This window comes from Trichoplax adhaerens, genomic scaffold (genome assembly GCF_000150275.1).
Source record: "Trichoplax adhaerens TRIADscaffold_6 genomic scaffold, whole genome shotgun sequence".
NCBI lineage: Eukaryota > Metazoa > Placozoa > Uniplacotomia > Trichoplacea > Trichoplacidae > Trichoplax > Trichoplax adhaerens.
The window spans coordinates 5,450,688-5,466,794 of NW_002060948.1; the positions used below are offsets into that span (position 1 = coordinate 5,450,688).

At 35.5% G+C, this 16,107-nt stretch overlaps 3 protein-coding genes across 3 annotated transcripts; 1 reads left to right on the top strand and 2 right to left on the bottom strand.

The window, feature by feature from the left end:
- Positions 1-156: 156 nt before the first annotated feature.
- Positions 157-2,338, bottom strand: TRIADDRAFT_57725 (uncharacterized protein; the record flags this gene model as incomplete). The annotated part of the gene is made up of 11 exons (XM_002113834.1): positions 157-335; positions 454-551; positions 651-727; positions 814-873; positions 960-994; positions 1,088-1,190; positions 1,323-1,523; positions 1,612-1,670; positions 1,782-1,866; positions 2,080-2,181; positions 2,294-2,338. 11 exons carry the CDS (start codon positions 2,336-2,338, stop codon positions 157-159), a joined length of 1,044 nt encoding a protein of 347 aa, XP_002113870.1.
- A 1,883-nt stretch (positions 2,339-4,221) lies between these two features.
- On the top strand, positions 4,222-7,705 carry TRIADDRAFT_37893 (uncharacterized protein; the record flags this gene model as incomplete). Its single annotated transcript, XM_002113456.1, has 13 exons — positions 4,222-4,303; positions 4,755-4,792; positions 5,187-5,268; positions 5,473-5,564; positions 5,932-6,071; positions 6,185-6,257; positions 6,334-6,429; positions 6,531-6,695; positions 6,788-6,999; positions 7,069-7,147; positions 7,266-7,362; positions 7,460-7,521; positions 7,610-7,705. The coding sequence occupies exons 1-13, from the start codon at positions 4,231-4,233 to the stop codon at positions 7,703-7,705; spliced, it is 1,305 nt and encodes a 434-aa protein (XP_002113492.1). The 5' UTR covers positions 4,222-4,230.
- A 7,050-nt stretch (positions 7,706-14,755) lies between these two features.
- Positions 14,756-15,763, bottom strand: TRIADDRAFT_57727 (uncharacterized protein; the record flags this gene model as incomplete). Its single annotated transcript, XM_002113835.1, has 1 exon — positions 14,756-15,763. The coding sequence occupies one exon, from the start codon at positions 15,761-15,763 to the stop codon at positions 14,756-14,758; it is 1,008 nt and encodes a 335-aa protein (XP_002113871.1).
- Positions 15,764-16,107: the final 344 nt, after the last annotated feature.

The window sequence follows — 16,107 nt, forward strand, 5'->3', positions numbered from 1 at the left end:
CTTGAGAAACGCTTCAATACAAAATTAGAAAAATTACAGAAATTTTTTGTAATATACAGTTGATCATTATATAATAAGGAGTTAGATCATTTTATTGGCATAACGCCTATAGAGTACGAGAGATTAGACATTTAAACAAGGTTTTTATTATTGAAATTATCCATATCTTTCGTCTGCTTCACTTGCAATGCCGTTAATTTCAACATCATTTGACTGTACTTCATGCAATTCCGATGCAGCATCTTCCCGATGATTTGTACTTTCATCATCGTTTACTTCGTTGTTGACAGCGGTAAATTTGTTATCAATCTTTTTGTCTATTCCATTTTCAATACCTATTAAGGCAAAACCGTCAATACATAGGTCATGTTATCAATTAACTTAAAAATGAGTCATGATAAAGAACATTTATATTGTGCAGAAGCGAACAAAATAGCCCTTTCCATTACTTACTTCCATTGGTTAACTTGCCTACTTCTGTAGAACTCTTTTGCCAGGAAGGGATTGATGAATTACGTTGAGGCAATTTCGGTGCAGAGGGAAATTGTTGTCTAGTTGATGACATAGAAATCAATATCAATCATTACTAGGAACATTTTTGATACGATTTTCTAGTCATGGCAGTCCAACATCCATATTTATAGATTTACCTGCTTAGCATAAGACCTTTAATTGTTGCTAGATCTTTCTTTAACTCGCCAACCACGTGTGATTCAACGTTACCACCCTAACCATTGAACAAAATTTCCATTATCTGTAAACGTAACATAAACACTAAGATAACAAATAGTTCAACATCATCATTCAGTCAACCTGATTTAATGGGCCTCTTGTTATCATATCTACTTTGGTTTGTAAGTCGCTCACGCTATCCTGATATATAAATATTGGAAATAAGATTCATTTTCAATGAAGATGGTCAAGCAATCAATTTTTCAATTCATTATTTTATGCAATACCTTGACAGATTCTAAAGTTGACTGGAGACCTCCTACTATAGTATAATTTAAAAATTGAAAAGGAATAAGAAAGCGAGCTGAATAACTTTAATAACATCTAGCGTAACTTGGGATCTATATCAGCCTACCGGTGATAGCCACATCAGCTCTTAATTCTCCTACGCTTGTTTCGATTCTTCTTAAATGTTCTTTATTATCCTTTTGCTGCTTAAACCAAGGCATAATAAATCTCTATATATTGAAATATATTCAATATGAATGCCTGTTTAGTTACTACTGTAGTACAACACCCTAGCTATAGCTATATTTGTTGTCATAGGGATAGACGATTTGAAATGATTGCCTAGTACAGTGCCTACTTACAGTTATTAACACCTTGATTCCATAAAATGCCCCTGCAACTAAAGCGGCAATAACTGCAATATCTCTCCATCTGTAATGCCTGGAAGCAATAGCTGCTGTTGTCGGAACGACTTCTTGCGTATTGGGTACAGCCACAACACTTGCAGGTTGAGTTGGTGATATGGTGGCTTGGTTATTGGTCAGATTTTGAATAGGGCGATGCTAGAAATGATAGCATTTTATGTTGTAGCTTGTATCATGAAAGCAAATTGGGATAAACTAAGCTGTTGTACAAGTGTCGTGGAATTACCTCATCGCTAGCTGTACCAGATCGATCAATAGCAACTTGTAGTTCTTTGGCGGTTAAACCTAAAGCGTTGATAAAGTAGAATTGAATTTAATCGTGAAAGTCGTCGATTGCTGTCCACGGTAGGCAAGAGCTTCAACATGGTATATTATTAAGGTGAAGTATCACAGTACCTTTTTTGAGTAAAAATGCTTTTCGTTGAGGGAAAGGGCTTTGTCGTACTTTGGGATTTTGAAGAAATTTAACGGCAGTTGATATCTAGATGATTGATTGAATGAATACACTGTCAAGGGTATCATCATCAACAAGCTGTTGATGGCGCTACATCCAAGGCAGCAAGTACTATGGTGAATACTATCTTGTCCATCTGATGATGATAGTTTAAATGTGCTGTACAGTACTGTATTGGATCGAATAGAATGACGATGAACACCTACTACACTACAGTACTACAACTACGGCGTATCCTACCATATTTTCACGAACGGTTTCCGATTGATTGGATGATGGCGTATTGGAGGCAGCTTGTTCTTTTTTTCCTTCTTCAGCTCCTGGTGTGGCATCCTTGCCACCCTTGAAAATGATTCAACAATTGACTTAGCCTAACGCAGTCTTGTCAATAACAGGCTGCTATTCAGTAAACGAGTAGACTGTAATACATGCAGATGAATGTCAACGTGCTTACTTCAGATCCTGTCGTTGAAGGAGTCTTGTTTGCTACGTCAGCCATTTTCCTTGCTCAGAAATGTGCTCTTGAAGACAGCATCCAAGTTAAAATATCGCGGACTTTAACCTGCCTGGGTGCCCAAATGAAATTTTCAACTGTAAACATCGCCAGCAGCAGTACGGCCAAATTTCCGTCATCCGAATACGGTACAGTACAGTACAGTCTATTTGTACAGTACACAGAGGTCATCAGAAGCCATGATTGTGGCCAGTTGGTAGCCAAGTTCCTTGCCAGTTAGAAGCTAGACATCGGACGCCGACAGTCAGCGAATACCGTGCTTTAGTAGCCCATCTTTGAGTACTTGGCACTAAGTACAGTACGGTACCGTACCGTACTATACCGTACCGTACTGTACCGTGCCATACCATACCGTACCGTACCGTGGCATCAACTGCCTCAGGTCGATGAAATACCCCCACGTCGACTCCCTTATCAACTCCCCCGTTTAAATAAATAGGGAATAAATAAAAAGGATTTTCTATACAGTCAGTACAGTACAGTACATACTGTACTGTATGTACTGTACTGTAGATACAGTAGACACAGTATTATACTGTACTGTACAAAGGATGAGGTCAAAAATTGAAAAAATTGATGCAGCACAGTGTACAGTACGAATAGACGTACTGTACACTGTAATCAAGGACGTCAAGACTTCGGTACTGGAGTCAGCAAAAACTACTAGAACCGGTCGTACTGCAAGCCTGTACTGTACAGTACTGTACAGTGTACTGGTACCGTAGTGTACTAGAGTACTTTACGTACTTTTCTTTCATCCATCTTTCTTTCTTTCTTTTCTTCCTTTCTTTTTGTTGGAAAAAAGTATAGTACTCTGCTGTACCGTACACTGTATCGTAGTCAAGTCACTCTCTTTTCTCTTGAGTACTGGACCACCATAGTGGTAGTCAAAAACTACAGTACTGTTGTTGGAGTTTTTTTCTCTCCTGAGTGATTACAGTACTGTATACTGTATCGCACAGTTTAAAGTACTGTAAGAGCGCTTGTTCAGCATTCGCCACGATCGTGGGTAAAGTCTAGTACTACCATAGAGGAAGACATACTGTACTGTTACCATAGAGGCAGACATACAGTACAGTACGGTACTTTACTGTTACCATAGAGGAAGTCATACAGTACTGTGTACTGTACTATTGTTCCAGCTTTTCTCTCTCCTGAGTGATTACGCTACAGTACAGTATACTGTCTTCTACAGTACAAAGTACTGTTGACAGGGTCAAAAGTACTGTAAGAGCGCTTGTTCCAGCATTCGCCACGATCGTGGGTGAAGTCTAGTACCACTGTACGGTACTGTACCATAGAGGCAGTCATACTGTACTGTACTGTTACCTGTCTGCACTGTTGTTGTTCGAGCTTTTCTCTCTCCTGAGTGATTACACTACAGTACAGTATACTGCATTTTACAGTGTACGATACTGTAGACCAGGGTCAAAAGTACTGTAAGAGCGCTTGTTCCAGCTTTCGCCACGATCGTGGGTAAAGTCTAGAACTACCTGTACTGTTACCATAGAGGAGTCATACTGTACTGTACAGTACAGTAGTGTTGTTCCAGCTTTTCTCTCTCCTGAGTCATTACAGTACTGTACACTACAGTACAGTGTACTGTATTACACAGTGTAAAGTACTGGAAGAGCGCTTGTTCAGCATTCGCCACGATCGTGGCTAAAGTCGCATCAATTATTATCAGTGACGAGAGACGACGCACAGGCGAAGTGACGTTTCAAAAAATCGACACTACTGTACAAGTACTGCAGTCAGCCAGTCAATCGCTAACGTCTTGTTCCTTCAACACTGATCTACCAGTCCCTCTAGAACTGTCTACTGTGTTGGCACCATTTTCTTTTTGAAGATCGTGTAAGAAAGATAGAGCAATTAAAATGCCGGACCACTTAGGAAATGATATGAGAAAAGTTCATGACGACGATGAAAAGGATGATAAACCATTCAAAGGTACTCTACCAGTGTATTCGACACGATTTGTTTCCTATAGTGCGTTGAAATGCTTCCGTTTCACTTTATTGTACAACATTGAATGAAACTTGGGTTGCTTAATCTATACTGGAAATCGGTCAAAATTCATCAATTGATCTGAACATCTTGTAGTTTAGCGTCAGTGAATTCCTGTTGATAACTATGACATATTGTAGTATACAAAGTTAATCGCTTCTTTCGTAGCCTTCTACTCTATCCGTTGTCTACTTTTCCCGCATTCACTAGAGGAAACCTATCCTATCCATGGACGGGTATACTACTTTCAACGGACTATGTAGATACTGTAGTCTGTACAATGATAAAGCGCATGTCAAGAATGAACTGCTAGTTTATTGCACCAATCTTAAATCACGCTATTCTTTCTATGGTAATTTGAATTAACCTTGGATATTGATTTCATCATTTCTAGCACTGGATGAAGGTGATATTGCATTATTGAAGACTTATGTAAGTAATCTGGATAGAAATGCCTACATCTTATTCTTGTCCAGCACAAAATCGTACCTCGATTAGGAAGAGTACAGTCCAGTGCAACAAGACAGTATTTTACCAAGTCAAAGTTTGACTGCTATCATACTGTATAGTTAGCTTAGACTTGAGACCTTCTTTACTACTCCGCCATCGGACGGAATGATTGTGGTAGTTTAGGACAGTATTACATGCTGCTTGCAGTGATATCATTTCACTTTCCTCTACTCAATGCTAAAAGTGTGGATTAGCTTTTCTACAATTTCCTGCAATTATTCAATTTAATTGCATAGCTCAATAGAAAATTCCAATAAGCTAAAATCAGTACCTTTAGCTGATTATCATAATGCACTTTGTCACTGTCATTCTATAGGGTGCAGGTACCTACGATAAACGTATCAAAGTTGCTGATGACAGTATACTGAGCCTTTCTAAGAAAATTAAACAGTTGGTTGGTAAGTAATTTTGATTAGCGCACTATATCTATTGCCTATTCTCGAACAATAACGGGTATGAGAAGTACATCTTAGGAGCAGAATCAGTAATCGATAGCTTAATTTTTGACGTCCTACAACTACGGCCTTACATGTGTATTTTAGTACAATATCTCTAAATACAATTAAATGCTCGTATTTCTGCTATAATTTCAAATAATCCAGGCACCAAAGAATCAGATACTGGACTCGCTCCTCCAGCGATGTGGGATTTGCCTGCGGATAAACAAACACTTCAGGCAGAACAACCTCTGCAAGTAAGTTTAGTACTGGATCAAGCTCAGTACTTTCATCGTAAATAATGAAGTTATCACGTTACATTTCTTCTAAATCACTTCAACATCTGTTTAACATTGCATTAGGCGAAATAAAAATTTGCTATCCTATTACAGTACAACTTTTTCAAAATAATATCGATACCATTAAGTAATTTTGTAGTGAGCAAGTTAGTTACCAGTGTAAAATTTCTTACCAAATAATTAACATCATTACCAGTAATATCAACATTATTATTTAATAAATGATTCAAATTCTCAGCATAATAATGCTATAAATCTATTGAAGAACTAGAATCCCTTGATCATTTCAACAAAGTAATAAATACTTTCATATTAACTTGTACAGGTTGCCCGTTGCACAAAAATCATCAATGCTGAAGGCGAAGATCCACGCTATATCATCAATGTTAAACAATTTGCTAAATTTGTGGTAGATTTAAAAGATCATGTCGCACCTACTGACATTGAAGAGGGAATGAGAGTTGGGTAAAGAAAATAAAACGTCTTGTCTTTATTTTATCATGATTAGTCTCATAACTAAAAATTCTCCGATAATCGTTAGTAAAAATTTCATATTTAATATCCCTATGCTGATTTAGAGTGGATCGCAATAAATATCAAATTCATTTACCACTACCTCCGAAGATTGATCCTGCTGTTACAATGATGCAGGTTCGGTAATATACGGGCGTTTTATATGCATTCCTTTTCGGTACTAAGGAAATATTTTCGACTTAAATGGTCATAGGTGGAAGATAAGCCAGATGTGACTTATTCAGATGTAGGAGGATGTAAAGAACAGATAGATAAATTAAGAGAAGTTGTTGAAATGCCGATGTTACACGTAAGTACGGTTATAGTTATTGAGTACGTCTCATTTACTCGTCGTAAAGTAAAAGCTTTTCCATCCAACTTCTAATTTGCAACAATGAATGTTCTCAATAGCCGGAAAAGTTTGTAAATCTGGGAATTGAGCCCCCAAAGGGTGTCCTACTATTTGGTCCTCCTGGAACAGGAAAAACTTTGTGTGCTAGAGCCGTGGCTAACAGAACAGATGCGTGTTTTATACGTGTTATTGGCTCAGAGCTAGTACAGAAATATGTTGGGGAGGTATTTCACACGAATAATCTCATTTATGAAATAATTCTGTAATTCTACCATGAAATCCTTTTTATTATAAAAAATTCAATTTCGTATGTTAGGGTGCTCGTATGGTAAGAGAGTTGTTTGAATTGGCCCGTAGTAAGAAGGCATGTATCATATTTTTCGATGAAATCGATGCCATCGGTGGTGCAAGATTTGATGATGGTGCTGGTGGTGATAATGAGGTACAAAGGACTATGTTAGAACTTATTAATCAATTAGACGGCTTCGATCCTCGAGGGAATATTAAGGTTCTTATGGCGACAAACAGGTGATTATTTCAAAATTTGTCAGCCAAGGCTCTGATAGCAATACTTAAATTTCGACACCATATTTTTAGACCTGACACTTTAGACCCGGCCTTAATGCGTCCAGGTCGTCTAGATCGAAAGGTGGAATTTGGATTGCCCGACCTTGAGGTATATCATATCATACCCATATAATGTACTGGCAATGATGCTGTGATAATTTCTTTAAAATATTATGATGGACTTAACACAGTTGATGTAAAAAGTACGTATTCATTGGTGCATTTAGGGAAGGTCACATATATTTAAAATTCATGCACGATCAATGAACGTAGAGAAGGGAATTCGTTATGAATTGCTAGCTAGGTTATGTCCCAATAGCACAGGTACTACTTTCATTGCATTGAATGGATTAAAAGATGCTTAAGGTTTTTGCTTATACACAACGGAGATTCTAAATTTATTGCCTCTTTCATTTTATAGGAGCTGAAATACGTAGCGTTTGTACAGAAGCAGGGATGTTTGCTATTAGAGCTAGGAGAAAGGTCATTACTTTTTTAGCCCGTAATAGTAGATGTATTTCTTTCTGATATTTATAATCGCCGTCTTACATTGTTTTCCGTATCATATTAGGTTGCAACGGAAAAGGATTTCTTGGAAGCTGTTAATAAAGTTATCAAGGCATACGCTAAATTCAGTTCAACTCCAAAATACATGACATACAATTGAAAAGATTAGTCAACGAATAGAGTATACTAGTCAATAACAGTAAACCTAAAACCGACTTTTAATATAATAGCTCTGGCAGCCTTGTACTATAATTCGTTTGTAAACCAGGTGAACATTATAATTCTTTGCTAATTCTTCATGGTTCATAATTTCGATATGTGCGTTGTTTAGTGGTCTTCGCATATTCTTTCATTTCTTATTCAATAAAGTATAACGGCACTTTATTTCATAACTTGTATGCAATCTGTTGCTACATTGTACAGACTATCTGTTTATGCTTTACATGAATTTCTTTTGATGTACATTAGTCTCTATCTTAGCAATTACCTAAGCAAATCGGACTATACTCCTCCTCCCTTCAAATTTTGTCTGAATGATATTTTCGTTGCCAGTTTATGGCACTACACAAGACTATACCATACAGGAAATACGAAAAAGTTTTTGGACATTTTAGTTCATGATGTTACCCTAGCAACGTAACGTTAATATACCCAGTTTAAATTTGACAGCCTAATAATTAATTCTTACGGTACGAGGGAACTGAGTTAGCGATAAGATATTCCACCAATACGCCTCCGTATCTTATTCCAAACGGAGGTTTTGAGAGATGTAGTGCTTCTACAGCATAAAAACTCCTTTTTGTACGATCGCAATTTTAACGTCAGGTTACTTTTTCTACAGTGTAATAGCGTACAGAGCATGATAACGAATTAAACTGATATCCAAAGATTAAAATGTTTAATTTAAACTTTCTTATCTTTTCGTCTATTTTATGTTATTCATTTGTACGCGTACAAAGATAAACAGCTCTACTTTGCAAATTATTACCACCATTTTTAAATCTTTTTATTTTTCTCCAATACAGCTTTCAATGGCATCTTCGTACCACTATAGTAAGATATGCGAATATCATATCGAACAAAAACATTCCATAATTTAACTTTCATAACATGAACTGGGATGATGATAAATAATTATTACAAGAGGTCGATAACAGTGCTCTAGATATAGGAAAGTTAAAAAATTTAGCATAGTTGTCAGTACATAGATAATACTTAAATAAATAAACTAAATGAAACCGTTGTTGAATATATTCGTATGTAATCTTTTAACCAGTACTTCAATTTGATTCGACGATACAGTACCGCTATGAATCATCATAAGGCAAGTTATTGTGACCAGTTACATTCTTAGTAGATTCCTTCTTGATATGATACCTCATTAATCCAGCGTTGTAGGCAAATACAACGAGCATAAGAAAGTAAGTTGAAAAGATCGTTGGCACAGTTAGATTGGTGGTGTCTATTCGCTCTATAGCATCAGATATCAATGCATCAAGTTGGAACTTGATCAAAATTAAAGTAAACACATATATCCAATGCCGACTGTGACCAAGTTTATCAAAAGTACCAGGCCAATAGTATTCCGGAAATTTCAAAATGTACGCTAAGACAATGATACAAAAGAAAACCAATTGCCAAGTAAATAAGGGTAGTGACAACCAATTGCAATCAATGGGTAAGCAAGAAGTAAATCTTAATATAAGGAAAACATGACTGATTGTTGCCATCCAAAAATAAGTTGACAAGTGAATTGCTCTCAACCAAGTTGCATTGATATTACGTTGGTAATGACTAAGATTTAATATGGTAGTGGATAACATTGCCAAAAGAGCAGTTGTGTAAAGATATAGTTGCATGTAAGGGAAAATAGCAGGTCTCGAAAAGTGATACAGAGCTATTGATAAGCCTACGTAGAATATTGTTGTTGACGATCGATATAGAAACATAACTCTACCTCTCGCTGGTTCAGAAGTTGCTGATAGCAAATGAGAGAGTAACAGAGCAATAAAATAACATAAAGCACCACATGCATAACACATCAAGGGATAAGCTCTTCCATCATACCAAAAAGCAACATTGTGTAGATGTTTCACTAGCCTTACAGTTAAATAGATGCAATTGATGAAGCACAGCCATACGTTGATACAGTCATTGTTGAATGACAAAGTGCTCAAGATACATTCTATCACTGTTAAGTCGCTTTCTCGATAGCCGTAAATGATATAGGATCGTTGGTAAGGAGCGGTTACTTCGCTGCGATTGTAAGTATTTCTCCATCGATATTTTTGATAATCTCTCCGACAATGGGCTAGGCAGCTGGCTACTTTTGCATACCAATCACGTAGACAATTGCGTAACTTGTCTTTCAGGGTCATAATATGGTATAATGGCATTGATTTCGAAAAGGAAGATAAAAAACTGTTGATAAAATAAAGAAATTAAATTGCTGACGAAACACTTTCAATCAATATCGGAATTTTTTCAGAGTGAATGATTAAAATACTTAATCCATGAGCACCATGTTGAAGGTTCAATCAGGAGTCCACAAATGAATTCAGCCTTGATTAATCATGATTGTTTGTTGATCAACCACTCGAGTGATCACCTTAACATTCATTGGCAGTTCGCTTTAGTCATTACTACAAATAATAGCTAACTTGTCTACGCTGAGCAAAGTAGTAGCCAGTTGAGAAAGATATTCTTTTGGCGCCTTAGACGATTGTTGGCTTCCTTGATCGTCGTATTAAACTGGAAATCAATTTAAAGTCGATTTTACGTCGTCAATCTCGTCAATTTATAGCTTCATTACGTTCGGGAGAAAGGTGTTATTTATCATCCAGAGTAATCTGCTGTACTTTCCTGTAGTTCTGCGCTATTGTATTACTTGATTGATGCTTGTGGTTATTCTTCTACTATTTATTAATTCAGTAAAAGCAGTTATTAATGATGATCATCCAGCAAGGAAAGGATTATGTAGGATAGCGTACGCGGGCACCCCTTCGTATAATAATACTGACTCAAAAATTGGCGAGGCATGGACGGTTGTGACGGACTATACTGTACTGTACTGTAGAAAAGTTGCATTTAGCACTGTCGAGATTTTCAACTTCTGACTAATTTTATGGGAAAAATTTCCAATATCGAGAGAAATAAGAACCCAATTGGCATTCCTGAGTTAGTAGCCTACATATAAATATAGTATTGATCTAGTTTGGGCCTGATTTAACTTACACAATTCTATTTTTTCACGGTGCTATGGAAAATAATCAGACTGTACTATATACTACAGTACAGCAGTCGCTTTCTTTTCTTGCCTTTCCTACCCTTGAACTATACTGTACTGTACGCTGTGTTTATTTTGTTTTCAGATTGCCAAAATCCTTTCTCGAGGTACTTTAAATGATGAAAAATGCCTATCAATTGCATACCAATTACCTACGGGTACATAAGAATATTTAACTTAATGTAGTTTGTTTAATTATGAACAAGATTCTGAAAGCAAAATATACACAGCTGTACATAGTATCACTACGTACATTGCAGATACACGATTGTGCGTACTGTATCGACTGGACATACTATCTTGCTAAAACTCGTCAAAGGTAATCTTAATCATGGACTACTAAACAAAATTTTCAACTGGTCTACACTAGATGACTATTAGCACTGTATGATGTGGGCCAGCGTTCGTTATTTACTATCGATTTTGATGACAGGATACAGAACATTGTTATTGGATACATACGGTGTATTGGCAATCACATCGTTTAAATAAATTATTTTATTAAATGTTGGTTACTTTTACAGCAAACATACAAATTATAAATTTATATTAAGTTCTTCAATTTCAGCAACTTTGCAGGTTGATATTTTGACAAGCAAGCATTCACTCGATATGTTTCACGTTAGTGTTGTACTGATCAAGAGGATAGAAACTACTACCGACTGTCCTACAATCGGTGCAGACTAACGAGAGGGACAATAAATAAATAAATAAAATGCTTCACAGTCAGCACTCTGTAGTCGGACTTAGCATTGACGAATGTGATGATTTGGACTGCCAAAGAGTCTTATGAGACTACAGCAATCATGGACTTTTCCCTTCAAAGTGTCTGCTACAGGAAGTATAGTACTAAGAAAGAGAAGGAGGAGAAGTGGCCGTTCAGCGCAAATAATGTAGAGGCTATCATTTTTTTGGTCATTCTACTATATGCTATCAACGAAATCGCCTGTCATACTGCACAAAACCAATTTAGCACCTCAGGTGGATGTCAATCATGGACATTACAGTACTGCAAACATTAATAATCTCCTCTTTCTACAGGAAAGAGCCTCCACGACGTAATATCTGCCAATCCTAGTCGACGCTTGCAGGTTGTAGGCATTAAACCTGCCAACGCTTGTACCAGTGATTGATCGAATTATAGTATTACGTATTCTAACGGAGAGGGGTACCAAATGCTGACATCATGCTTCCCTAACGATGATCCAAAATACAATTCTTTACTTAATACCATCTGGCTCAAGTCGTTAACAAATGCACTATTTTCAACTTATTAACTGAGTTGTCCTTGCCAGATTACTGTAAGTCGTAGATTCGTATCTACGCGTATTAGCTAGAAGTACTATGAAGTTATCTAGCGCAATCGAGAACTGTATGTGGGTCAAAGTTGTCAGTACAGTAGATGATCGAATACACCAATTTCTATCTCTTTAAGTAGGGTTATACCATCTTGCTAAAGGTTACTTCGACTAACAAATCATGGCACTTCGATAGAGTAGCTACAGTATGCTGTAAATACCGTACCATTAAGTAATCCAGCACAAATCGAGTCCTATAGGTGGTTCAATATTGTCACTACATAACAAAATATACCCATTTCTGCCACATAAATAGGATTGCACTATTTTATTTAACCTTAATTCCATTTGAAAATCATGGCACTTCAATGAATCTCTACGAAAACAGCTAAAGCAATAGTAGTTTTCAAAATATCTTTGCTGATCAATAGACGGTCTGGAAGAAATCTAGAATAATGGCATGTTTTTCTCAGAAACATATGTAACATATTTAATCATCTTGAATAGGCATCTTCGTACTCTCTCGGAAAGAAATTCCGGTAGAATTAGCATATACCTTTATTGTGATCAGTCCTTAATGATCTTGAAGAGGCTAAGACACTTTTGTTACTGAAATCTTGCACAATTACTAAATATTTATGTCATTTTTATTTGTATATGCTACAGACAGGTATTGTCTACGTGTATTATAGTAGCACGAACAAAAAATACCTACCTCTACGGATGTTCAGATGTTTTTAATTAATGTTTAATCATTAGACCACCTCTATAATCAGTCTTAGTACAGGTGCCATGCCAATCGCAAAAAAACATTATTCATACATTTACCGCAAGGTAACTGCACATTAAAGCCAAGCTTCTGGTTGTAAGAAACTGTACTGTAAGTATCTAAAATAATATCAAATTTTCACTTCCACCGTCTACCCTATACCATGAACTATTAGAAATACTATAATTTCTAGTAGCCCATATTCAAACCTTTGCCTATACAAAACTGGATACCGCAATTGTTCATGATTGATAATGATACTGTCTCAAACATCGTATATTCATCGTTCATAACTGAAATCGAAAGCAAAATAATCATTTCAGATCCTATATCGACTATGATAAAGTTAGGTACTAGACAACGTGTAGGCAATGGCCATTATATAATCAACCAGACTATTTCTATAGTATAATATTGTAATTACAAGACATGCTACCGGCAATAGTTTCATAGTACCCTGTAAAATCATATAAGGCCATAGTCCATCTACGCGTATATTAATAATAAATACTGTATATCCCATATAAAAGAATACTATTTATTAATGGATATGTACTTTGGATATTTGATATGCTACCGGTTATGGTATCACAGTACTCGATACTGTAAAATTGTGTAAAGTCGTAGTCCATTCACATTAATCTACCGCATATTAGGGGATGTCATTTATTTTTTAGTGTGTTCATATATATATATATATATACTTTAGATATATTGATGCGTTATAATGGCTATCTTTCCACGTGGAATTACATTTTATGGAATTACGCTTCTATCCAACGTGGTATAGAGTATATTTATAGGTGACAAAATGTAATCTACGACACTTATTTCCGCTAGCCGTGTTAGATAAATCAATGACTAACAATTAATAAGCAAATTTACGAACTATAATTTAATTTAATGTCAATCATTGTCAATTGACATTGAAGCTATCAATAGTATTTTATTATTTGCTTTAAGATCAAGAAAATACGTACGGTATTTTAAATTAAGAGCATTATAAAGCAATATCATACTCAGTTGTATAAACCAAACGTTGCTGTTCGTGAATGATTTATTAATTTTCGACCAATCTAATCGTGAAAATAAATGGCGTGATGTCAAATTGCCTGTACTTTATTTGACAGAGGTTATACCGTACTATGGAGAAGTAAGATTAAGAACATAATTTCGAAAGAAAGATACACTTTCTAAAATGATATGAAATACTATGAATAGTAGTTAGTAAAATGATTCACAGTAATATTAGCCAGTATCCTAGTTTCAACAGTTACTGGCATAAAACAGTTTTAAAAATTTTACCATGCCCTACAAGATTTTACTTTAATAATGAATGCATAATAACGATCATTCATTATAAAGTATAGCCTCATAGATTAATAAAGGATACGAAGTATATTAAATAGAAAATTTTAGGAATAGAGTAAAACATCAAGCAATATATCGGTAGAATCTATCAGCAGAGGATAAATCGCTATGTAAAAATGGATATTTAAGAGTATGATCGCCATTTTTATATTTTCGATATCTGCAGTTATTTGAAGTAATCGGTCAACTCAATTAATTATTTTTCCGATTTCTTGGACCGTAGCAGAATACAATAAGGAATAACAGCATAATTAGGAAAAGAGTATTTAAGAGTAAATGCAAAATTACAGATACCCAATAATATAGATATAATGATTAACCACGGCTAGCAAGGTAACTGAAATAACATAACTTGAAAAAAAAATTGATTTTACACTTTCAATCAATATTCTGATTTAGATATATTAAATTCAATTAAATAAGATCTTTATTTACTTTCTCTATATGGCACAAATAGAATAGTCCTACAGCCCAAGATTGGCATACTTAAACTGTAGTACTCCAGAGGGACCAAGTACGTGCTGCGACTGGAGCGGTAGAATGAAAGGAAGTTTCTTGCCAACTATTGTGATTATGATTAAGGAATTTACTTTTAAAAATACAAATAACTTCAACCATTTCTATACGTAAACTCTGAGTATTGAATAAGTAGACCAGTGGATTAACGGTGGCATAAATAAAGATTAGCAAAATTGAAATACCGTAAACATAGTAAAATACATCTTCATTAAGCCAACCATTAATAAAACTTGAAATGATATAAGGCGACCAACAAAAGGAAAAGATACCAATAATCATTAAAATATGAGTTATAGCTCTTGTTTTCCTTTTCGCTCGCAATATTAACGGTCTATTAGAAACTAGCGCTGAAATGGATCGTTTACGTGACCAAATTACGATTAGTATACGAACATAAAAAATAATAGTTACACCCAATGGTATGAAAAAGAGGAGTGCAGAAAATGATTTTAACAGCAATTGACTACCAGTATCGAGCTGAAAATTGACATCACAGGCTGTCATATTTCCTGGTGGCACAACTGACATAGTAACGATAGCTGGTGCAGCCAGTGAAGCAATCCAAATTAATAAAATAGACAGAGATTTTTTAACTGGGGTTAAAGGTGAGTGTAATGGATAAATAACATGACAGTAACGATCGTAACTAATTAAACTTATATGATAATTAATATTAATCGACATAGATTGAGCTAATAATGGTAATATAATGCAGAAGGGGAAAAATGTTTGGATTTGAGGGAAACCAAATGTTGGTATAACATAGAGTCCACCGAAGAGAGCACCGGCGAAAAATTTACTACACAAGATTAGATTGGATGAATTATGTAGCCTTTTACGCGCACAAATTAGCATCATAACCGCTACATTAGTCATAACAGCGAGACAGCCAATGGACACTGCAGTAATTTCATACGCAACTGAGTCAATAAAGTTGTCAGGATCACTCATTGGATTATCATTTGAAGAGGACATTTTTTTCTTGAGTTAGCTAGCGTCTAGCGATATAAAGACCTTTCCTGTTTGATTTGCAATTCTTCTTGAAGACTGATATTTCAAGTTTTATCAATAATGACTTAAATAGTCGTATTAATATTTTGCTTTTGTTTCAAGTTGTGGCGATAGTAATATTAAGAAAACAACTCTTTATGTTACAGAATGATGCTATTCACAGTGATGACATCCATTACTTTCCGCAATACTTTGAATATTCTCATGCCAATTGGGGCTATCAATGACTTATTTGTTTGAAGAGAGATATTGCAAATCTAAATATCAAAATACAAAAGTATGAATGAGAATACTGTATCTCTTTAAAC